The 23,149-nt window shown below is 67.3% G+C and overlaps 2 protein-coding genes across 2 annotated transcripts; both read left to right on the top strand.

The window, feature by feature from the left end:
* The first annotated feature begins 661 nt into the window (after positions 1-661).
* On the top strand, positions 662-15,460 carry IGSF9 (immunoglobulin superfamily member 9). The gene is given in 21 exon segments (XM_063420332.1): positions 662-985; positions 1,268-1,459; positions 5,784-5,936; positions 6,050-6,201; positions 6,362-6,479; positions 6,916-7,057; positions 7,207-7,352; positions 8,358-8,500; positions 9,723-9,863; positions 9,942-10,058; positions 10,716-10,866; positions 10,969-11,092; positions 11,167-11,342; positions 11,436-11,686; positions 11,759-11,843; positions 12,149-12,319; positions 12,452-12,497; positions 12,993-13,824; positions 13,826-14,178; positions 14,878-15,023; positions 15,125-15,460. Coding segments are annotated over 21 exon segments (3,885 nt in total). The 5' UTR covers positions 662-933; the 3' UTR covers positions 15,319-15,460.
* A 4,130-nt stretch (positions 15,461-19,590) lies between these two features.
* On the top strand, positions 19,591-22,765 carry TAGLN2 (transgelin 2). The gene is made up of 5 exons (XM_063420524.1): positions 19,591-19,729; positions 21,583-21,791; positions 21,897-22,071; positions 22,154-22,256; positions 22,343-22,765. The coding sequence occupies exons 2-5, from the start codon at positions 21,600-21,602 to the stop codon at positions 22,482-22,484; spliced, it is 612 nt and encodes a 203-aa protein (XP_063276594.1). The 5' UTR covers positions 19,591-19,729; positions 21,583-21,599; the 3' UTR covers positions 22,485-22,765.
* The last annotated feature ends 384 nt before the right edge of the window (positions 22,766-23,149 follow it).

The raw sequence follows: 23,149 nt of genomic DNA on the forward strand, positions 1-23,149 counted from the left end.
CAGGAGTGTTTTCCTCCCTTGTCCCACCTGCATGTCCTGCCTGTATGTCCCACTCATGTCCCATCTGTGTTTCCTCCACGCTCCCACCTGTGTGTCCCACTCATGTGTCCCCTGGCAGTCTCTCGTGTGTCACACTCGTGTGTCCCACCCATGTGTCACCCCTGTGTCCCATTCACGTCCAGCCATGTGTCCCTCCCTTAGCTTCCCTCAGTCCCACCAATGTGTCCCCATATCCCACCCATGTGTCCCCTTCGTGTGTCCCACCTGTGTTTTCCATTCGCGTGTCCTCTCCAGTCCCTCCCCGTGTCCCCCGCGTGTCCCCCCGTGTCCCATCCTATGTCCCACGTGTGTCCCACCCATGTGTCCCACCCGTGTCCTCCCTCTAGGTACTCCTCCCGTAGCCCCCCGTGCCTCTCCCGGTCCCACCGTGATTCCCCAAGTGTTCCCCCGTGTCCCCCTCACTGTCCCCCCCCATATCCCTCCATGTCACCCCACACGCCCCCCGCTCCCCCCGTCCCCCTCCGGGTACTACATTTCCCAGCATCCCTCGCTCCCCGCTGCCTCGCTCCGCCATTGGCCGCCTTGAGAAGCGCCCAGCGGCGGCTCCTGATTGGCTGTCGCCGCGGCAACGGGCGGCGGGGGGCGTGGCCGGGGCTGCCCCTCCCGGCGTCGCGGGTTTGTTTGCGGCCGCCCGGCGGCGGCGGCCGGAGCCGAGCGGACCCGGACGGACCCGAACCGAGGCGGAAAGAGCCGAAAGCAGCCGGGAAGAGCCGAGCGCAGCCGAGCGCGGCCGGCCGGGCATGAGGAGCGGCGGGACGCGGAGCCCCCCGCGCCCCCCGCCCGGGGCCGGTGCCCCCGGGGCTGCCCGGCCGAGCCCGCCGGTCCGCGGGCCCCGGTGACGCCGCGGGAGCCGCCGCAGGGGGGGCCTGGGCTATGCGGTGGTGGCTGCGCGCCGCCGTCCTCAGCCTGCTCGCCGGAGCCGGGGGTGAGGGGCCGCCCCGGGGAGCGGGGGGGCGGCGGCGGGGCCGGTCTGGCCGGTGCCGGGTCCGGAGGAGGCGGGAGGAGGCGGGGGACAGCTGGGGACAGCGGGGGCGGGGGGCTCCGGGGGCGGGAGGAAGGTCCCGGTGTGTCGCGGTGGGATCGGCTTGGCCAGCGCCGGGTGGCGGGGAGTTCCGGGGGCACGGGAAGGGTCCCGCTCCATCCCGCGCCCATCCCGGTTCATCCCGGCGTGTCCCGTCTCACCCGCGCCCCGGTGCCGGTCCCGCAGGCAGCGGCCGCAGCGAGCCCCGGGCCGTGGTGGGGCGCGTCGGGGGCAGCGCGGTGCTGGGCTGCGGGCTCCTGGGCGCACACGAGGCGCGCCCGCCGCTCTACGTGATCGAGTGGGTTCGCTTCGGCTTCGTCCTCCCCATCTTCATCAAGTTCGGGCTCTACTCGCCGCGCGTGGACCCCGAGTACGCGGGTGAGTGGCGGGGACGGGGCGGGCGGGGGAGCCCGGGGGTCCCCGTGGGCTGGCCCGTGGCTCCGCTCGCTGTGGTTGGGTCCTGGCGGGTGCTGCTGGTGTTGGACCACCTTAATCCCACTGCTGGAGAAGTGGGGGGCTCATCCAGGGGTCTCGGGGGACGGTGAGGGGCCAGGGAGGTCCCTGCAGCAGGTGAGTCCCCATCCCCAGGGATGGCAGGAGGGATGGGGGTCCCCAGCTGGCAGAGGGGATGCAGATCCCCGCCCAGCCTGGCAGCAGGAGGGATCCCCGCAGGGCAAAATGTGAGAGAAGCCCCCCAGCCCACCCACCCCCGTGGCCTCTGGCTGCTGGGGCATCTCCCGCGGGGTGGAACGGCCGAGCGCCGGCGCTGCCCTGGCCGTGTCACCCCGGTGCCACCGCCGTGCCCCGGTGCCACCGCCGTGCCCCGTGCCGGGGGCTGCGGGCGCTGCCCCGGCCCCTGCGGGTCGCCTGAAGGTTGAGGCTGGGGAGGGGATTTCGGGGGAGCTGCTAATTGGAGCAAAGCTGGGCCGGGGACGGGCTGGGCGTGGGAGGGGGATATTCGCTGCTTTAGCGGGTATTTAAAGTGAGCGGTGGCAGAGCCGGAGGAATCCCAGCGAGAGGATCCCTGCGAGCAGGGAGGGGAAGGCCACAGCAGTGTCCCCTGGGGACAGGGAGGGCTGGCAGCCCGTGGGTGATTTGGGCTCAGCCCAACCCCGGCGTTCTGTGCCAGCCACGCACCGAAATCCGCGCTCCGGCCCTTCCTCGGGGGACCGGATCAACGAAACGAACCAAAATTGTCCCATGCCTAAAAATCACCTCGGTTGTGACACCCGCTCACTCTCCTGTGCCCCTTCCCTGGCCAGAAGGGAGGGTTCGGATTTTGGGAGATGCCTGGGGGCTTTCAGCAGCTCCGAGTTGTCCCTGGGGGAGCAGCGGTGACAACGAACCCCGCGGCCAGGACAAGGCGCTGCTCTCCCGGGAGGCCTGGGCCGGGCTCCTGTTACCTGAGCTCCGAGGGGCCCCGGGGCTGCGGCAGCTCCGGTTACCCGGGAAGGGGCTGGCACTGTCCCCGCCCCGTGTCCCCTTGTCCCCGCCGCCAGCGCGGCCCCGGGGGCTGCGGGAGCAGATTGGGATCAGCGCTGGGGGAAGGGGCTGGTGGCTGGAATGAGGGCGAGCTGGGTGGGCAGGGGGGCTGGTGGCCGTCGCCATGGCAGCGGGGGTGGCTTGTTTTCCATCCGCCGGGATGGGCAGGGGCGGTGGGTGCAGGGCGACGCCAGCCCCCTCCCTCCGCAGCTTCCCGGGTGGATCGGATCAGGTGTCACCCAGAGGAGCCACTGCTGTCACCAGGGTCCCTCTGGGGCGTCCTGGGGGCAGGGTGGGCTGCAGCCGCCTCTGTGGCAGCGCTTGGAGAGACGGGGTGGGCTCTCCCCTGGGTGCCACCACCGCCCACGGTGTCACGGGCCACTGTCCCCTGCCCTAGAACAGGGTCGGTGGTCTCTGGCCCCGGTCCTGGCCGCGTGGCGGGGGCTGCAGCCCCCTTTGTCCCCCTCCCCCCTTTGTGTCCCGCTGAATGCCGGTTGCCAGGCGCGGGGGGATGCTGGGCCACAGGGTTTTGTTTTTGCAGGGTGGTGGAGGAGGAGGAGGGGGCTGGGGCCGGCACAGGGGGATTAAGGAGAGGCTGAGGGGCGTCCCCAGGCCGCTCTGATCCCTTCCAAAGGGACCTTTGTTCGGGAGCCGGCTGCTCCCGCCACGCCTGGGGCTGGGGGCTGGCAGCTGCCGGCAGGGCCGCGCTTCCCAGAGCTTCCCAGAGCTTCCCAAAGCTGTCCCACTTCTCAGAGCTTCCCAAAGCTGTCCCACTTCCCAGAGCTTCCCAAAGCTGTCCCACTTCCCAGAGCTTCCCAGAGCTTCCCAGAGCTTCCCAAAGCTGTCCCACTTCCCAGAGCTTCCCAGAGCTTCCCAGCGCTTCCCAAAGCTGTCCCACTTCCCAGAGCTTCCCAGAGCTTCCCAGAGCTTCCCAAAGCTTCCCAGAGCTGTCCCACTTCCCAGGGCCCGGTGTGGGAGCCAGGCTGGGGTGAGGGCTGGCAGAGCCCTGGTCCCACAGCTGTGGGGTGTGAAACAGCTCTGAGCGCTGCGGGAAGGGTTTGCACGCGTTTGTGCCCGGGGTTCGCACGGTCCAAGGCGGGTCTCGGTGCCCAAACCCGCCTGCCCGGCTCCTGCTACTCCTCCTCCTCCTCATCCTTGCCGGGCGCGTCTGGCGGGACACGGGATCCGGTGGGACACGGGATCCCGATCCCGCTGCCAGCGGCGCCCGGTCGGTGCCAGCTGGGACCGCAGTGCCCCGGGCGGTGCCGGTGACACCGGGCAGAGCTGGCAGCGGGACTCCCCAAAACTTCCCGTGCTGGGAACCCCTCGGGACGCTGCCGGTGCGGGGATGCTGACAGAGCACCGTGGGCTGCTCCGGTGCTGCCGGTGCTGGGGCTGTGTCGCTGCCGTGGTGTCCCGGGGACAAAGTCACCTGGCTGGGCCGGGGGTGGCGGGGTGGGAGTGAGGGATGCCCAGGGAAGGGGGTGCCCCAGACAGGGGGTGCCCAGGACAGTGGGTGCCCGGGACAGTGGGTGCCCAGGACAGTGGGTGCACGGGACAGTGGGTGACCGGGACTGGGGGTGCTCCGGACAGGGGGTGCCCAGGACAGTGGGTGCCCAGGACAGTGGGTGCCCGGGACAGTGGGTGACCGGGACTGGGGGTGCTCCGGACAGGGGGTGCCCAGGACAGGGGGTGCCCCAGAAATGGGGAGCCCAGGATAGTGGGTGCCCAGGCAGTGGGTGCCCCAGACAGGGGATGCTCCGAACAGGGGGTGCCCAGGCAGTGGGAGCCTGGGGAAGGGGATGCTCAGGACAGGGGGTGCCCCAGAAAGGGGGTGCCCAGGCGGTGGGTGCCCGGGACTGGGGGTGCCCAGGCGGTGGGTGCCCGGGACTGGGGGTGCCCAGGCGGTGGGTGCCCGGGACTGGGGGTGCCGGTGCGTTCGTTGGGGGCCGCTGGCCGCGCACCCCAGCCTGGGCTGAGCCAATTGGCCGCTGCACCCTGAGCCGATTATGGCTCTGATAATAGCCCGGGGGATTAACGAGCTGCGCCCGCTCTCGCTTCGGCCCTTATCCCTCTCCTCATCAAAGAGGCCGCGGGGCGTGGGGCTGGCGCGGGGCGAGGACCCCACGGCCCGGGGGAGCCCCGGTCCCCCCGGGGAGTGCAGAACTCGTTCCTGCGAGGCGGGCGAGGGTCCTCCGTGACCCCCCCCGTGCTCAGGGGGTGCCGGGGCTTAGCAGGGCTCCTAAGGGTGAGAGCGGTGGGGGGGCTCCCATGGGGAGGAAGAACCCTCGGGAAGGGGGAAAGGGGCTCGGGGGAGGGATTGCAGCTGGAGGGGTGCTGGGACCAGTCCCGCCCGGCCGCTGGGAGCGATGCTCGAACTGCGCGGGCCCGCCGTGCTGCGGCACCCCGCCGAGGCCACCCTCCGCGGGGGCGGGCGACAGAGCCACTGTGGCCTCCTCTCCGTGTCACTCATGTGTGTGTCGTGCTGAATGTGGCCGTGACCAACCTCTGGCACCGCCGTTCCCAGCGCCCCGTGGTGCCAGCGTGGGCGGATGCCCCGGGAAAAGGGATGGCCCCGGGAAAAGGGATGGCCCCGGGAAAAGGGATGGCCCCGGGAAAAGGGATGGCCCCGGGAGGGGATGGCCCCGGGAGGGGGTGACCCGGGAGAGGGGATGGCCCCAGGAGGGAGTGACCCGGGCAAGGGTAGCCCCCGGAGGGGGTGACCCGGGAGGGGTAGACCCGGGAGGGGATTACCCGGGAGAAGGTGGCCCCCGGGAGAGGGTGACCTGGGAGAAAGTGGCCACCAGGAGGGGGTGACCGCCGGGAGGGGGTGGCCTCAAGGAGAGGGTGGCCCCCAGGAGGGGGTGACCCGGGAGAGGGGGTGGCCCGGGAGAGGGTGACCCGGGAGGGGGTGGCCCCAGGGAGGGGGTGGCCACCAGGAGAGGGTGGCCCCAGGGGGAGGGTGGCCACCAGGAGGGGGTGACCCAAGAGAGGGTGGCCCCAGGGAGGGGTTGACCCGGGAGAGGGTGGCCCCAGGGAGGGGGCGGCCCCCAGGATGGGGTGGCCCGGGAGAGGGTGGCCCCAGGGAAGGGTTGGCCCGAGGAGGGCGTGACCCGGGAGAGGTGATGGCCCCGGGAGAAGGTGACCCGCGGTGTCGGTGGCCCGGGGGCGGGGGTGGCCCGGGGACGCGGCCGTCCCTGAGCCGCTGCCGGGTTCGCAGGTCGTGTGCGGCTGGAGGAAGGTGCCTCGCTGCGCCTGGACCTGCTGCGTGCCGAGGACCAGGGCTGGTACGAGTGCCGGGTGCTCTTCCTCGACCGGCACAGCACCGACGCCGACTTCCAGAACGGCACCTGGATCCACCTCACCGTCAACGGTACCGGCCCGTCCCGCCCTCGCCTGCTCTGCCCGCATCTCCCACTGGAAACGCCGGGCTTCCACACCGAGCTGAGCCAGATGGGAGGGTTTGCATCTGGATTTGTCTTCCAGCACCCCCCACCTTCCTGGAGACCCCCCCTGCATACGTAGAGGTGCGGGACCAGGCTGCACTGAGCCTCACCTGCAGGGCTGTTGGCAACCCCCAGCCTGTTGTCACCTGGAAGAGGAGTGACCAGCCCGTCCAGAGCGGGGACACGGTGCAGGTGAGGGTGACAAACCACGGGTGACCCCTCTGTGGGGTGTGGCCAGCGTCTGGTGCTTGGCTGTAGTGCCCATCCCCACTGTGGTGGCACCTGCCTGCTGCCACCGCCCTGTCCACGTTGCTGTCCCCTGGTGGCTCTGTCACAGCTGGTGGCATTGCAGGTGAGGAACGGGACCCTGAGCATCGCCGCCGTGGAACGCGCCAGCGCGGGCACCTACACGTGCCACGCGTCCAGCAGGGAGGGCACTGTCACCCACACCACCCGCGTGCTCGTGCAGGGTAAGGACAGCCCTGCCCCGTGGGGACACAGAGGGAGCCATGGCATGGCCAGGCCCTGGGGACAGGGCCATCCCCTGTCCCCAGCCCTCAGTGCCCCTCTGCCCTGCACCCAGGGCCACCTGTTATTGTGCCACCCCAGAACGTCACTGTCACCCTGTCCCCAGCCCTCACTGCCCCTCTGCCCCGCACCTCAGGGCCACCTGTCATCGTGGTGCCACCCCAGGATGTCACTGTCACCCTGTCCCCAGCCCTCACTGCCCCTGTGCCCCACACCCCAGGGCCACCTGTCATCGTGGTGCCACCCCAGAATGTCATTGTCACCTTGTCCCCTGCCCTTCAGCCCCACACCCCAGGGCCACCTGTCATCGTGGTGCCACCCCAGAACGTCACTGTCACCCTGTCCCCAGCCCTCACTGCCCCTGTGCCCCACACCCAGGGCCACCTGTCATCGTGGTGCCACCCCAGAATGTCACTGTCAACATCTCCCAAGATGCCTTCCTGGCGTGCCAGGCCGAGGCGTACCCAGGGAACCTCACCTACACCTGGTTCCAGGGCAGCAGCAACGTCTTCCACCTCAGGTATGGCAGCAATGGGGGTGGCACTGGGGCCGCCGTGCCCCCCAAACCTGGCCCCGAGTGCCAGGCTGGGTGATGAGGGCAAATCCATCACCCCAGGGCAGCAGGGACGGTGCCAACCGTGCCACTCACGCTGTGTCACCCCTCGCCAGCCACCTGCAGGCCCGGGTCCGTGTCCTGGTGGACGGGAGCCTCCTGCTGCAGCGAGCGACGCCGGACGACGCTGGCAAATACACCTGCACCCCCAGCAACGGGCTCTGGGAGCCGCCTTCAGCCTCGGCCTTCGTCACAGTGCTCTGTAAGACCCCCCTGCTGCTCCCCCTGGGCGTGGGGGTCCCCCCTGTGATGGGAACAGTCCTTAATTGGAGCAAAGCTGGGATGGGCTGGGTGTGGAGGGGGATATTTGCTGCTTTACTGGGTATTTGTCAGAGTCTAGAACACCCCTCTGGCCACCCTGGAGGGTTTGGAGACCGGACAGGGGGGTCTGGGATCTGTCCAGGGGGGTCAGTTAGACCCACACAGATCCCAGGAGGACACTGACTCTGATTCCTGTCCATGGGAGTGAACACTCACACGCAGGAAGAATCACAAATCCTAAGAATTTAAAATAAGTAGTGGATGGTTTATTATAGAATATAAATATAGAAATTAGGATTCTTAGCATATGGGGCTGAAGAGACAAGATGGAGGAATTGGGGAGTGGCCCCTGTGCTCCTTGTTCTTGCTCTCATCCCCCATTTCTGCTGAGTTGGGTTTTAGAGATTGGCTTAGAGTAGAACTGACATGTTAACATAGGTAGTAGGTATTGGTAAAATTTTGTAAATAAAAAATACGTCTTGGACAGTGGTTGGGTCAAGGGTACCGTACATAAGGTGTGGGGCTCTCTGAGGTATTTAAAGTGAGCAGAGCCAGAGGAATCCCTGCGAGCAGGGAGGGGAAGGCCACAGCAGTGTCCCCTGGGGACAGGGAGGGCTGGCAGCCCGTGGGTGATTTGGGCTGAGCCCAACCCCGGCGTTCTGTGCCAGCCACGCACCGAAATCGGCGCTCCGGCCCTTCCTCGGGGGGCTGGATCAACGAAACGAACCAAAATTGTCCCCTGCCTAAAAATCACCTCGGTTGTGACACCCGCTCACTCTCCTGCTGCCCCTTCCCTGGCCAGACGGGAGGGTTCGGATTTTGGGAGATGCTTTTGGCAGCTCAGAGTTGTCCCTGGGGGAGCAGCGGTGACAAGGACAAGGCGCCCGCTGTCCCGGGGGGCCTGGGCCGGGCTCCTGTCACCCCCCAGCCCCGTGTGTGCCCCCAGACCCAGCACAGGTGACCACGATGCTCCCGGAGACCCACCTGGCCAAGGGCATGCGGGGCGTGATCCGCTGCCCCTGCAGAGCCAACCCCCCCCTGCTCTCGGTCACCTGGACGAGGGACGGGCGCCCGCTGGAGCTGGACAAGGTACGGCCACTGCACCTCCACCTCCCCTCCCACCTTCCCAAATCCCTCCTCCTCACCTACTGGTGATTGATTGAGGGATGGGAATGCTGATTCAGTGATTGAATTCGATTTTATTTGGGTTTCTCCAAAGCTTATGTACTATTTCAGACAGGTTAATGATTTCTACTACAATAATCAGGTTAAAAATCACCCTCCCACCTTCCCAAATCCCTCCTCCTCACCTATTGGTGATTGATTGAGGGATGGGAATGCTGATTCGGTGATAAATTCGATTTTACTCAGGTTTCTCAAAAGCTTATATACTATTTCAGACAGGTTAATGATTTCTCCTACAATAATCAGATTAAAAATCACCCTCCTACCTTCCCAGATCCCTCCTCCTCACCTATTGGTGATTGATTGAGGGATGGGAATGCTGATTCGGTGATAAATTCGATTTTACTCAGGTTTCTCCAAAGCTTATATACTATTTCAGCCAGGTCAATAATTTGTACTACAATAATCAGGTTAAAAATGCCTCTTTCCACCTTCCCAAATGCCTCCTCCTCAGCTATTGGTGATTGATTGAGAGACAGAAACACTGATTCAGTGATCAGAATTTATCAGGTTCCTCAAAACCTTATATACTATTTCAGACAGGTTAATGATTTCTACTACAATAATCAGGTTAAAAATCACCCTCCTACCTTCCCAAATCCCTCCTCCTCACCTACTGGTGATTGATTGAGGGATGGGAATGCTGATTTGGTGATCAGAATTCAATTTTATCAGGTTTCCCCAAAGTTTATATACTATTTCAGCCAGTTCAATAATTTGTACTACAATAATCAGGTTAAAAATCACCCTCTCACCTTCCCAAATCCCTCCTCCTCACCTACTGGTGATTGATTGAGGGATGGGAATGCTGATTCGGTGATCAGAATTCGATTTTATCAGGTTTCCCAAAACCTTATATACTATTTCAGCCAGGTTAATGATTTCTCCTACAATAATCAGGTTAAAAATCAGAAAACTACTGCATTTTACAACAATTCTTCACTTGCAGAAGTTGATTGAATCTCCTCTCTTCCCATAAATGGGTTTAATCCCATCCTCTGTAATTTTCACACTTCTGTGGGTTCCTGCCACGGCATCTTGGTTATCAAATTAACTATGCTAATCAGGATCAAATTAACTATATTAATCAAGTCTGTTTGACCCCTCTGTTTTGTGTATGTCCCAGCTCCCCGGCTGGTCCCTGCGTCCCGACGGCTCCATCGTGGTCGCGACAGGCAACGACGACGCTCCGGGGCTGTACCGCTGCACGCCCTACAACAGCTACGGCACCGCCGGCGAGTCCCGGCCCACCCGCGTCCTGCTCAAGGTCAGGAGCCCCTCGGGGGTCCCGTCCTGGCTCTGCAGCCCCTGCCAAGCCCCCTCAAACCCCCCCTGTGCCTCGCAGGACCCTCCCGCCTTCACGGTGCGGCCCAAGGAGGAATATTTCCAGGAGGTGGGCCGGGAGCTGGTGATCCCCTGCGCGGCTCACGGGGATCCCCCACCCACCATCACCTGGGTGAAGGTAGGGGCTGCTGCTTTGGGGGGACAGAGATTTCTTTTGGCCTCCAGGGTTTCATTTCTGGGGTGGTGTCCTTGTCCCTACGTCACTCCTGTGGTTGTGTCCCTGTCCCCACAAATGCTGGGTGCCACCCCAAATTGGGGTCCTGAAGAGCCTCAGGTCACTTTGCTTGGCTGTGCTCTGTAAAACTGAAAAAACCTGCTGAAATAAATCCTCCTTTTAACCTCTCCGAGGTTCCAGTGCTAGCTCAGGCCTTAGAAGGCTCTGGAGGATATTTCATGGACAGGATAAAGGACCTAAAGGAGACTCTGAGCCCCAGCTGCAGTTCAGACATTTATTCCAGGTGGTGTCCAGAGGACAAGAGGGCGTGCACAGAGGGAGAGGAGGAGGAGGAGGGACACAGGGAGGGGCAGTTTGGGACACAGCCAACAGGGTCAGAAAGGGGAGGAAGGGTTAAACTACACGGTTAGAAACTCTAGGGATCCCTGAGGGTGGAGAAACCATTCCCCAGGGGAATGTAACCCCCTGCCCTTGGCTTCCAAACCAGTCCAGGGTAGTGGGTCATGTCCCCCTTCTCCAGTCCCCTTGTCCCCCCAGTGTGGCGGTGTCACAGCCCTGCACATCGGGGGTGGCCCCTGTCACTGTGTCCTTGTCCCACAGGTGGGCAGCGTGGGGAAGAGCAGTGCCCAGGTGGACGGGAACAGCAGCCTCATCCTCCGCCCCCTCGTCAAGGAGCAGCACGGAGTGTGGCAATGCACGGCCACCAACCAGGTGGCCAGTGTCACCACTGCCACCTCTGTGCACGTACTGGGTGAGCTGCCCGTCACTGGTGGGCTGGGATGGGCAATGCAAACCCCTCCCTGTGCTGGAAGGGGTGGTCCGAGCCCCCCATGGTGACCCTGCTGCCCGCCAGGTACCAGTCCCCACGCTGTCACCAACGTCTCCGTGCTCCCACTGCTGCTGGCAGCCAACATCTCCTGGGAGCCAGGCTTTGACGGAGGCTACTTCCAGAGGTTCAGCGTGTGGTACACCCCTCTGTGAGTGCCCACCCCTGCTCTGTGCCCCCCTCAGGGCCCTCAGCTCCGCGCTCACGGGTCCCTGCTGTCCCCAGGGTGAGGTACCCGCCGCGGGCGCACCACGACTGGGTGTCACTGTCGGTGCCAGCGGGAGCTCAGCACCTTCTGGTGGAGAACCTGCAGCCAGACACCAGTTACCAGTTCAGCGTCCTGGCCCAGAACAAACTGGGCAGCGGCCCCTTCAGCCAGATCGTCACCTCCGTGCCCAGGGGTGAGGGGAGCTCCCCAAAACACCCTCCCGGTGCCCCCAAACACTCCGCAGGCTCCCATTCCCCCCTTGTGGTGACCTCCTCTTTCTCCTCAGGCTTCCCAGTGACCACAGTGCCTCCGGAGCCACCGGCCATGACCGTGCACGTCTTCCTGTCCCCACCCCGGGCCCTGACGGCCAATGAGACGGCGCGGGGGGTCCTGCTGCGCTGGGAGCCCCCCGCCCGCGCCTCGGTGGCGCCCAGCGGGTACGCGCTGGAGCTGCGGCAGGACAAGGGCGGCTGGGAGGTGCTGGAGCGCTCCATCCCCGGCACCGACACCCAGGTGCTGGTGCCAGGGCTCATCAAGGTGAGGGCTGGGCTGGGTTAGGGTTTGGTGGCCACCGTGGCCACGTGGGTCATGTCCTCGTGTCCCCTTCAGGACGCCTTCTACGAGTTCCGACTGGTGGCCTTTGCTGGCAGCTACATCAGCGACCCCAGCAACACGGTGAACGTCTCCACGGCAGGTAAGGCTGGGCTGCCACGCCGGGGACAGGAACCAGGAGTGGGAAGCATCCAAATTCCCAAGGGAAAACCCCTTCATGCTGCTCCCACCCCCATGTCCCTGCTGCTAAACTGGACAGAGCAGGACCCCCAAGGCTAAAGCCACAGATCTGCCTTGGTTTCAGCCTCACAGCCCAGAGCATCCCCTCTGCTGGTGCCCACTGTGGGGGGCACAGGGCAGCCCTGGTGGGGCACAAGCTGAGGGTTTGGTGGTGCTGGTGACACGAGGGCGGCTGTGCCCGCCTGACGGGCGCCCTGTGTGTGGCAGGCATGGAGGTGTACCCGTCCCGCACGCAGCTGCCGGAGCTGCTGCCGCAGCCGGTGCTGGCGGGGGTCATCGGGGGGATCTGCTTCCTCAGCGTGGCCGTCATCTTCAGCACCACGGCCGCCTGCATCATGAACCGGCGCCGCGCCGCGCGCGTCCGCAAGCGCCGCCAAGGTACGGCCAGGGAGGGGACAGGGGACAAGGGACAGCCGGGGTGGGGACCGAGTGGGTGCCGCTGCCTCCTCCTCCTCATCACGTGTTGAGTTGCTCGCCGTGTGATCCCCCTGTGTTCTCATGGCCTTCCAGATCCACCACTCGTCTTCTCCCCCAGCAAGAAGCTCCCACCTCCGCAGTAAGTCACGCCACGCCATTGCCACTCTCCCTCTCTGTGCTGCCGTGTCATTGCCGTGTTCCCTCTGTCCCACTCCCTTCCTGTCCTGCCATGTCACACTCCTGCCCTGTCCCTCTTGCCATGCCACGCTCCTCCACATCCCCTTCCCTCCCTGTCCCACTCCTGTCATGTCACTCCTTTAGCTTCTGCTCCCACACATCCTCCTCCCTCTCCTCCCTCCGCTCCTGGCCATGCCATGTTCCCATCCCTGGCCCTCTCCCTCCATCCCACCGCACTCCTCACCATCCCTCTGCCCCAGCTGGGGGCACAGGGACAGCCTGGGGACAGCCACCCCCTGCTGCCACCGACCAAGGGTGTTAGGTGCAGGGTGCTGGGGCCAGAGCTCCTCTCGGTGCTCCCTCCGGGCAGTTTTGGCCGGAGAAAGGACAGGGAAATGCAGGAGCAGGGCTGCCAGGAGCAGGGCTGGGTGTGCTGAGCTCTGCCTCTCCCTTGCAGCAATGCTCGTGGCCCTGGTAGTCCCGACAGCACGGTGAAGCTGAAGCTGCAGCCGTCGCCGTGCCGCAGCCTGCACCGGACGCTGCTGTGGGGCGAGAAGGCCGGCACCAGCCTGGGGCTGAGCATCGCCGGCTCCCGCTACCCCAGCTACGACAGCCACGGCCGCGAGCACGTCCCGCTGGAGCGCATCTGCCGCGGCCCCGATGGCCGCTTCGTGGTGGAGACCGACCCGCGGCCGGAGCCGGACCCTCCGCGGGACCCCCTGGAGCCCTACCAGCAGCTGCCCGCCGAGGAGGAGGATGAGGATGAAGAAGAGGAAGAGGAGGAAGAGCCCGTGTGGCACAGGGGGGTCTCGCTGCGCCCCCGGCCCGCGGGGCAGCCCCGCCAGGGCGCCCGGGCCTCCAGCCACCGCCACGGCCGCTACTTCGGCTACGGCAGCAGCAGCCCCGTGGACGAGGCCGTGGCGTTGAGCATCACCGACGTCAGCCCCGTGGCCTCCGCCACCCTGCCTTACAGCGCCGGCCAGGAGCCCCCCGCGCCCCGCCAGGGCCCCCCCTGGGACTCGCCGCCCCGCCGGGGCTCCCCTCAGCCGGCCGCCGTCCCCCCGGTGTCCCCCGGCCCCCCGGTGTCCCCCGGCCCCCCGGCCATCAGCGGGATCCTGCAGTACCTCAGCCTGCCCTTCTTCAAGGAGATGTGCGTGGACGGCGACTGGCCCCCCCCGGAGGAGTCAGCAGAGCCCCCCAGCGCCGGCGCCCGGCCGGAGCCCCCCGCCAGCCCCCCGAGCGCGGGGCGGACGCTGTGCCCGGACTGCATCGACACAAGTGCCAACGCCACCCCCCCGACCCGCCCCCGCCGCGTTCCTGGAGCCCCCCCGGCTGCCGCTGGGCCCTGCCAAGGCCTCCCTGCCCGGCTCCCCCTCCTGGCCCTGCTCCCCCAGCCCCGGGCCGCCCCCCCAGCCGGCCCCCCACCTCCGGACTGAGGCGCCCCCCGAGAAGTTCCCGCGGGGCAGCCTGACCAGCCAGAGCAGCGGCCGGGGCAGCGGCTCCTTCCTGCGGCCGCCCTCGCTGGCACCATCGCTGGGGGGCACCTTCCTGGGCGCCCCCCTCGGGGACGGGGGCAGCTGGCACAGCGGGGGCTCGGCAGCGGAGGAGGGACGGGGCAGGATGGATCCCGGCGCCGGGAAGAGGTGAGCCGTGGGCAGGGCGCCGGGATGAGCTCCTGCAGCGTGCTGGGGCAGCTCCGGGCCTGTCCCCGGAGCCGGGATGGGGTGTCCTGGCACGGAGCCACCTTGCTGCCTCCCAGCCCTGCAGTGCCCCGGGGACGCCCCCGCACTGTCCCCGTCCCGAGGGACCACTCCAGTTCTCCCCCAGCATCGCTGCCAGCTCCCCGCTCTGTGCCCACATCCCTCGGGGGGTGCCCCGACACCCATCCCTGGGGATTTGTAGCTCGGGGGGCTCTCCTGACATTCATCCCTGGGGTCTCATGCCCATCCCTGGGCTCTGACACCTCAGGGTGTGCCCTGACCTCCATCCCTGGGCTCTCATATCCCTCCCCAGAGTTTCACACCCATCCCCCCGCGGTTTCACTTTTTGGGGTCTCTCCTGGAGCCCATCCCCGGGGTCCCAACCCCATCCCCGGGGTCCCACGCCCATCCCTGGGGTCCCACACCCATGCCCGGGGTTTCACTTTCTGGGGACTCTCCTGGAGCCCATCCCGGGGTCTCACGACCATCCCCGGGGTCTCACACCCATCCCCGGGGGTCCCACACCCATCCCCGGGGGTCTCACGCCCATCCCCGGGGTCCCACACCCATCCCCCGGGGTCCCACACCCATCCCCGGGGGTCTCACGCCCTGGGGCCGTGCCCCTCGCCCCCCTCCCCGCAGGAGGAACACCTCGGTGGACGAGAACTACGAGTGGGACGCGGAGTTCGCGCTGGAGTCGGAGCTCCTGGAGGCGCTGCAGCTTTACCGGGGCGCGGCCCCCGCCCGGCCCGGCTCCTCCATCGCCCTGCGGGACCTGCAGCGGCACAGTGAGTGCGGCCCCCCCGCGCCCCCCACCCCCGTGCCCCGCGCCCCGTGGCCGCCCCGGCGGGTGCCGCGGCGGGGCCGGACGCTGCCTATCTCCCTGCAGAGCCCGGCTCGTCCCCGGTGAGCTCGGTGTCAGCGGAGGCGTTGGGGACGGGGGGTCCCCCGGAGCGCGGCCAGACCCCCCGCCCCGAGGGGCCGGGGGCGCGGCGCCGCAGGGAGGGGGCGCAGCAGCGGCGGCAGCGGGTGGGCACCCGCGGGTGCTGCTCGGAGCGCTTCGAGGTGGCCACGCTGCTCTAGGGACCCCTGGGATCCCCCGGGTCAGGGGTGAAAGGATGGGCAGGAGGGGAATAAAGAGGCGTGAGAGCAGCTCTGGCTCCTGTTGGCGGGGGGGGGGGCGCCCAGCATCCCCAAAGGCATCCAGGAGGGTTCTGCCACTTCCCCCCTCCTTCTAAACCCCCCTCCTTCCAAACCCCCCCTCCTCGTGCTCCCTGCAGGGCCCGTGACCCCCTTGGCCCATCCATCCATCACCCACCCCCATCACTCATGTCCCTCATGTCCCACGCCTTCCACGCCATCCCACCCCCCCTCCGTCCTCTCGGTGTCCCCCTCCCACCTCGTCCCGCTCCCCTCCTGGACTCCCCCCATTCTCCTGTGTCCCCCAATCTTCCCCATCCCGTGGCCACAGCCTCCCATTCCCCACTCCCATCTTCCCAGCTCGGGGGTCCCTATCAATTCCACCCCCCCCATCACCGCAGACCCCCCCCCCATCTTCCTGGCACCCCCCCCATCCTCTCGTGTCCCCCCACGAATTGCTCTGCACCATTTTCCTCACAGTCCCGCTTTCCTCACGTCTCCCCTCCTCTTCCTCGTGACCTTCCCTTGGGGTGCGCCCCCCATTCTCTGGTGTCCCCCCCCATCCTCTCCGTGCCCCCCTCATTCTGTTGCCCCCCCCCCATCTTCCCGCTACCCCCGCCCATCTTATCGCTGTCCTCCCCATCTTATCCGGGTGGCCGCCATTCTTGTCCCCTCTCCAGTGTCCCTGTCCCCTCCCTCTCTCCGCAGAGCCCCTCCCCCGGTCCATTCCGGTGCCCCTCCCCCGCCCCGTTCCGGTGCCCCTCCCTCGGTTCTCCCCCCCCGTCCCCCCCCACCAACCCGGAGTGGGCGTGGCCTGGCCGCGGCCCCGCGCGCGGGAGGGGCGTGGCCCGCGCGCTCTTGCCCTTATATGGTCATGGCTGGGGAGCGCGTCACGGGGGCGGGGGGCGGCCGATGACGTCACCGGGGGTCGCGCGTGGGCTCCCGCGCGGGTCGCATCGGGTCACGGAGCGCGGAGTCACCCCCCCGTCCCCCCATGGTGTCCCACTCTGTCCCCCTGCCACGCCCACCCCATGTCCCCCCATTGAGTCCCCTTGTGTCCCCCCTGCCACGCCCACCCCATGTCCCCCCATTGAGTCCCCTTGTGTCCCCTTGACACGTCCGCCCATCGTGTCCCCCTGCCACGCCCACCCCATGTCCCCCCATGGCGTCCCCCTTTGTCCCCCTGCCACGCCCACCCCATGTCCCCCCGTTAAGTCCCCTTGTGTCCCCCCTGCCACGCCCACCCCATGTCCCCCCATTGAGTCCCCTGGTGTCCCCCTGCCACGTCTGCCCATCGTGTCCCCCTGCCACGGCCACCCCTGCCTCCCTGTGTCCCCCTGTCTCTTCCTCCTGTGTCCCCTGCCACGCCCACCCCCTGTCCCCCATGTCCCCCCGTTAGTTCCTGCAGTGTCCCCTTGCTACGCCCACTTCATGTCCCCCCATACTCCCGTCATGTCACCCTGTCACATCCCCTCCTGTCCCTTGGTGTCCCCCCATCCTTTCCCGGGGTGTTCCCCTTTCCCCTGTCACACTCCCCTGTCCCCTCTGCCACTCTCATTTCACATCCTCCCTTGTCCCCCATCACCTCCCCCTTTCTTCCTGTGCCACAGCCACTCCTGTCCCCTCATGATGCCCCCCGTGTCCCCTGCCTGTTGCCCATTGTCCCCTGGCTCTGCCCCACATGCCACCATGCCCCGTGCTCTGCCCTTGTGTGCCCCTCACCCTGCCCTATGTCCCTGCCTCAGTTTGTCCCCAAGGTCCACACCCCCCTGTGTCTGTTGTTTCAACCCCACTGTGCCCTTTGGGGGTCCTGCCTGGGTGGCCCCCACGTTGTCCCCACCTGTGTCCCCCCAGAACAATGCCCTGTGACACCCCCCCCACCTCCCTATGGTCCCCCTGGCTCCTGCCCTGTGCCACCCCTGCGGGTCCTGTCCCCAAATCACCTTCCAGGGTCCTGCCCCAGTGTCACTGTTGCTGTCACCCAGGTCCCTTGGGACCTTCCCACTCCTGCTCTGTGTCACCCTGGGCCTCTCTGTGGCTCCTGCCCCCCGTGTCACCCCTAGATCCTGCCTGTGTCACCTCTCTCCTGTCCTACCCCTGTTCCTGCGCCTCTCAGTCAGTCACCCCCTGCCCTTGTTCCCTCCATGCCACCCCTGTCCCATGGGTCACCCTTGTGCCACTCTCTTCCCTGGCCCCCTCCTCCGTGTGTCCCCCACCCAAAATGTCACCACAGCCACAGGAAACACCACCCGAAATCCCCAGGGGACACCCACAACCCTCAGAGGGTTAAAGTGACTGCACGCACCCCACCCTGTAGCACCCATGGGTGCGGAGGGGCCCAGGGGAGGGCACGGGGACACTTCTGGGCTGGCCCACAGCGTGACGGTGCCATCACAGCTGAGCTCTGGTGGCACCACAGCTGAGCTCCGGGCGGGCTGGGGACAGCGGGTGCTGAGGGGCGGGCGGGGTGACAGGGACACTGCAGCGCTGGCCCTGCCACCGGCTCTGGAGGCGGCCGGTGGCCTCGAGCCGAGGCTTTGTTTGTTGTTTTGGTCACGCTTGCCATGGAGACGGGACTTGTGCAAACGCCATCGTTTCTCCCGGCGCCACCGGGGACACCGCGGGGACTGGGGAGGTCACGTCCTCCCCCAAGCCTGAGCTGTCCCCTCTGCCACCAGAGCCAGGCCCTGGTTGTCCCCATCACCATCACAGCAGGGCCCTGGCACCCACCACGTGCCACTGTGGGGATTCTGTCCCCTGGGCACTGTCCCCTCATTCCTTACTGCCACCATGACAGGTTTTGTCACCACAGGCACTGCCCCCACCAGAATCCTCAGGGGGGTTGTGGCCAGCCTGTACCCATCGTGGTCACTCTGTCACTGTCACTGCAGCCATACTGTCCCCACCAAAGCCACTCTGTCCTCACCTCAGCCACCACAGTCACACTGTCCTCATGCAGTCCCTGTGTCCCCCTGTCCCCACCTCGGCCATTCAGGCCCAACCCAAACCAACCCCATTGTCACCTCAGCCACCACAGCCACTGTCCCCACACAGCCCTGTGTCACCACAGCCACCACGTCCCTACAACAGCCACCCCATCGTCACCTCAGCCACCACAGCCACTGTCCCCACACAGCCCTGCCTGTCACCACGGCCACCGTGTCTCTACAACAGCCACCCCATTGTCACCTCAGCCACCACAGCCACTGTCCCCACACAGCCCTGTGTCTGCCTGTCACCATGGCCACCGTATCCCTACAACAGCCACCCCATCGTCACCTCAGCCACTGCAGTCATTGCGTGTGGCACTGTCACTGCAGTCATTGTGTCATCACCTCAGCCATCGTGTGTGGCACTGTCACTGCAGTCACTGTCACCTCAGCCACCACAGCCATCCCGTGTGGCACTGTCACTGCAGTCACCTCAGCCACCACAGCCACCCCATCCCCCACACAGCCCCTGTGTTCCCCTGCCACCACACCCACTCTGTCCTTGCCACAGTCCCTGCCACCACGGTCACCCTGTCCCCACCACAGCCACTCCACCCTCACTTTGGCCACCCTGTTCCCGTGCAGCCCTCGTGTCCCTGTGCCACCACAGCTGCTGTCCCTGTGCCATCACAGCCACCCTTGTCCCCATCACAGCCACCCTGTCCCTCCCACAAGCCCTGTATCCCCTCTGCGGCCACACTGTGGCCACCCTGTCCCAACCACAGACACCCTGTCCCCATCACTGCCACCCTGTCCTCATCTCGGCCACCACTGCCACCCTGTCCCCATCACTGCCACCCTGTCCTCATCTTGGCCACCACAGCCACCTTGTCCCCACCACGGCCACCTTATCCCCACCACTGCCACCCTGTCCCCACCACAGACACCCTGTCCCCACCACTGCCACCCTGTCCCCACCACAGCCACTCTGTCCCCATCACTGCCACCCTGTCCTCATCTTGGCCACCACTGCCACCTTGTCCCCACCACAGCCACCCTGTCCTCATCTTGGCCACAAACTGCCACCCTGTCCCCACCACAGCCACCCTGTCCCCACCACAGAGAACCACCCTGTCCCCACCACAGAGAACCACCCTGTCCCCACCACTGCCACCCTGTCCCCGCCACAGAGAACCACCCTGTCCCCTGCCCCCCCCGTATCCTCACCCCGGGGCGGGGCTGCCCCGAGGAGCGGTGACTGCTCGGTCCCAGCGCCGGCCGCGGCCCCGGCGGATCCCGCCCCGGGGGCGGGCGGTCCCGGGCGGTCCCGGGCCGCCCCCGGCCGCGGTGACATCAGCCGTGAAAAGGGCGCGGGCGGCGGCATCCGGCACTGCCGCCCCGGGAGCGCGGGACCGGCGCCGCAGGTAGGGAGGGGCTGGCACCGGGCACCGGGCGCAGGTGGGCACGTGATGGATCGGGATAGCACCGGGCACCGGGAGCGATGCGGGCACCGCCACGGATATGCGGGACAGCGACAGGGGCGGAGATGGGCACCGCCTCGGGACCGGCCGCTCAGCCCCCGGGGCGCGCCCGGTGTCCCCCGCGCTGTCCCCCCGCCCGTCCCGGTGGCGGTGGCGGCCGGACCGCGCCCGCGGGGCCGCCGGGACACGCGGCCGCGCCCGTGAAACGGGACCGGGGTGCGGCTTCCGGCCCCGCCGAGCGGGGAGCCCCGGGGCGCGTCCGCAGGGCTGGCCCCGGTGCCCTCCCCGCCGCCGCCGGGGCAGCCGTGTGTCCCCCGGGGTCCCCTCCCCGCTGGCCCCGGGGGGCTCCGGGGACCCCGCGGTGGTCGAGCCTTGGGTACAGCCCCTCCCCGCTGTCCCTGGGGTGTGTCGGGGGTCCCCAAGGTGGCCTTTTGCTGGTTGAGGTCCCCTCCCTGGTGGCACTGGAGGGTCTCGGGGGTCCCCAGGGTGGCTCGGTCGCGGCGGGGCTGGGTACAGCGCTTTTCCTGCTAGTCCTAGGAGACAGCTCGGGGGTGCCCAGGCTGTCTCTGGAGACCCCTGGGTGGCTGTCCCCTAACTGTGACCCTCGCTGTCCCCACGATGGCCGGAGGGTCCCCAGCGCCAGCTGGGCTGGGCGCAGCACCCTGCCTCGGGGTCCGGAGGTCACCGGGGCAGCGTGGCTGGCGGCGGGTGTGTCCCCCTCCCGCCTGGGCAAGCCCCGGCTGGGTCGGGAAATGATCCCAGTTCCAGCTCCTCTTTGTTTCCCAACGCCTTGGCCCCCGGCCGGGCGCTCCCTGCTCTGCTCCCCGCAGGATCCCCGTGCCCCAGGCCTGGCCCCGGAGATCCCCGGGGTGGCACAAGGCTTTGGCTCTGCGGGCACACCTGGCCGGGGTTGGTTTTTTCCTCCTGTTCCTAAGAGCAGCGCGTCCTGGGGCTGTTCCCGGTGACCCCTGAGCCTGAACCTGGCGTGTGACAGGGACAGGCTGTGCCCGAGCTGTGCCTGGCACCCCCAAATGGGCTGGGCAACCCCCGGGCAGCAACTGCCACATGTCCCCAGCTGGGACGGGGACAGCGGGGCGGGCAGGGCCACTCGCACGTGTCCCGGCTTCTCAGTGTCCCCAAACCGGGGCAGGACAGGGCGTGGGGGCACTGCACGGGTGGGCAGCAGTGCCCACCCCAACACTGGTGGCAGAGGGGACAGAGAGACTCCGCGGGCTCAGGACAGGCAGGGCCGCGCTGCTCACGTCCCCTGCAGGCACAGCCTCCATTATCTCCAGCACGGGTGGCACCGCTCCAGCGGCACCTTGGCACAGGCAGCACCTGGCCAGGGGTGGGGTCCGGCTGCCCCGCCGGGGTGGGGACACTGCCACCATCAGCCCTGGCCCCACGCTCCTGTGCCAGTGCCGGATCTGGCTCCAGGCCCGAGCAAACGGGCGAGATCGGCAAACAAGCTCTGACCGGCCCCCGGCGCCTGCCAAGTCCGTGCGCGGTGGCGGCGCCGAGCCGCAGGACGGGGATGCTCCCGGTGGAGTCCGGCTGGGCACGGAGGGGGCACAGCGCTGCCCACCCTGCCCGGGGACCCCTGCCCCTCGGGTGGGCACAGACCCAGCACCTGCTCCCAGCCAGCTGGGCAGGAAGAGGGCAGAGCCCGGGCAGCGCCTGGCACGGGTGATAAGGCTCCATGCCGGACGTCCAGGCAGGATGGGGCTGTGCCACGCTGAGGTCACGGGGTGCCACCAGTGCCACCAGAGCCGCTGATTGGGGTCCCATCCCTGCAGACCCCCCTGCCGTCAGCATGGCAAACCGGGGCCCATCGTACGGGCTGAGCCGGGAGGTGCAGCAGAAGATCGACCGGCAGTACGACCCCGAGCTGGAGCAGGTGCTGGTGCGCTGGATCCTGGCACAGTGTGGCAACGACGGCGGTGCCGCCGTGGCACAGCCGGCGCCCGGCAGGGACGGCTTCCAGCAGTGGCTGAAGGATGGCACCGTGAGTACCCCTGGGGCCAGCCGGGGCAGGAGTGACCGCCGTGCCCACCTGACCGCCGTGCCCACCTGACCGCCGTGCCCACCTGACCGCTGTCCCTGCCCGCAGGTGCTGTGCCGGCTCATCAACAGCCTCCACCCGCGGGGACAGGCGCCCGTGGCCAAAATCCAGGCATCGGCCATGGCCTTCAAGCAGATGGAGCAGATCTCACAGTTCCTGCAGGCGGCCGAGCGCTACGGCATCGCCGCCACCGACATCTTCCAGACCGTGGATCTGTGGGAGGGTGAGCGACCCGGAGGCCACGGGGTGGGACAGGGGTGGGGACAGGGGTGGGGACAGAGCTGAGCTTGCTGTGGGTCTTCCAGGGAAGAACATGGCGTGCGTGCAGAGGACCCTGATGAACCTGGGCAGCCTGGCCGTGGCCAAGGGTGACGGGCTCTTCGTGGGAGACCCCAACTGGTTCCCCAAGTAGGTGCTGGGGGTGCTGGAGAGGGGGGACGAGGCCGTGGGGCTGTGGGGTCCCGTGGGGGCGCTGACACCTCGTGTGCCCGCAGGAAGTCGCAGGAGAACCGGCGCGTCTTCTCGGAGGACAAGCTGAAGGAGGGGCAGAGCGTCATCGGGCTGCAGATGGGCACCAACCGGGGCGCCTCGCAGGCCGGCATGACGGGCTACGGGATGCCCCGCCAGATCCTCTGAGCCCCTCCGGACCCCCCCAGGCCTTTGCCTCCCCCAAACTGCCTTAACCCCTGCCGTGGACCAGCCGGGGGTCCCCCAGCCCAGGGGGCTGCCCCCCGCCTCTCCGCCTTTCCAGTTTTGTCAGGACCAAAGCAATTTTTTATTATTATTTGGCTGGGTGGAGGTGGTGCTGCTGCGCCCACCCCACCGCCCCGCAGTGCCTTGGGGGCTGCTGGAGGGCCCCCCTCAGCGTGTTGGGGAGCAACTCCTGCGCCCCAATAAACCGTTCCTGTTCTTTCCAAGCCTGGGTGGTCGTGATTGGGGGTCGGGGGAGGGCAGGGGGCTCCTGCTGGGTTACAAGGGGGGACCCCGGTTTGGGGGTGCAGGGACCCCCAAGGCCACGTGGAGGGGCGGGGCCACGCCCAAGGGACTGATGGGGTGGGGCAATGAGGGGGCGGGGCCGTGACCGGAGGGGCGTGGCTTTGGGCGGGATCAGTAGGGACTGGGCGGGGCCACCACCAAAGGGGCTGATGGGCGGGGCCATGATCAAAGGGGCGGGGCTTGAGGCGGGGTCAATACGAACTGGGCGGGGCCACGACCAAGGGACTGATGGGGAGGGGCAATGAGAGGGGCGGGGTCAATACCAAAGGGGCGGGACTTGGGGCGGGGTCAGTAGGGGAATGGGC

Source organism: Prinia subflava, chromosome 31 (genome assembly GCF_021018805.1).
Source record: "Prinia subflava isolate CZ2003 ecotype Zambia chromosome 31, Cam_Psub_1.2, whole genome shotgun sequence".
In the NCBI taxonomy this organism is placed as follows: Eukaryota; Metazoa; Chordata; class Aves; order Passeriformes; family Cisticolidae; genus Prinia; species Prinia subflava.

Coding starts and splice junctions, on each gene's coding strand:
- TAGLN2 (XM_063420524.1), top strand. CDS start 21,600: ATGGCAAACCGGGGCCCATCGTACGGGCTGAGCCGGGAGGTGCAGCAG. Junction 22,072..22,153: donor GACCGTGGATCTGTGGGAGG/GTGAGCGACCCG, acceptor TGGGTCTTCCAG/GGAAGAACATGGCGTGCGTG. Junction 22,257..22,342: donor GACCCCAACTGGTTCCCCAA/GTAGGTGCTGGG, acceptor GTGTGCCCGCAG/GAAGTCGCAGGAGAACCGGC.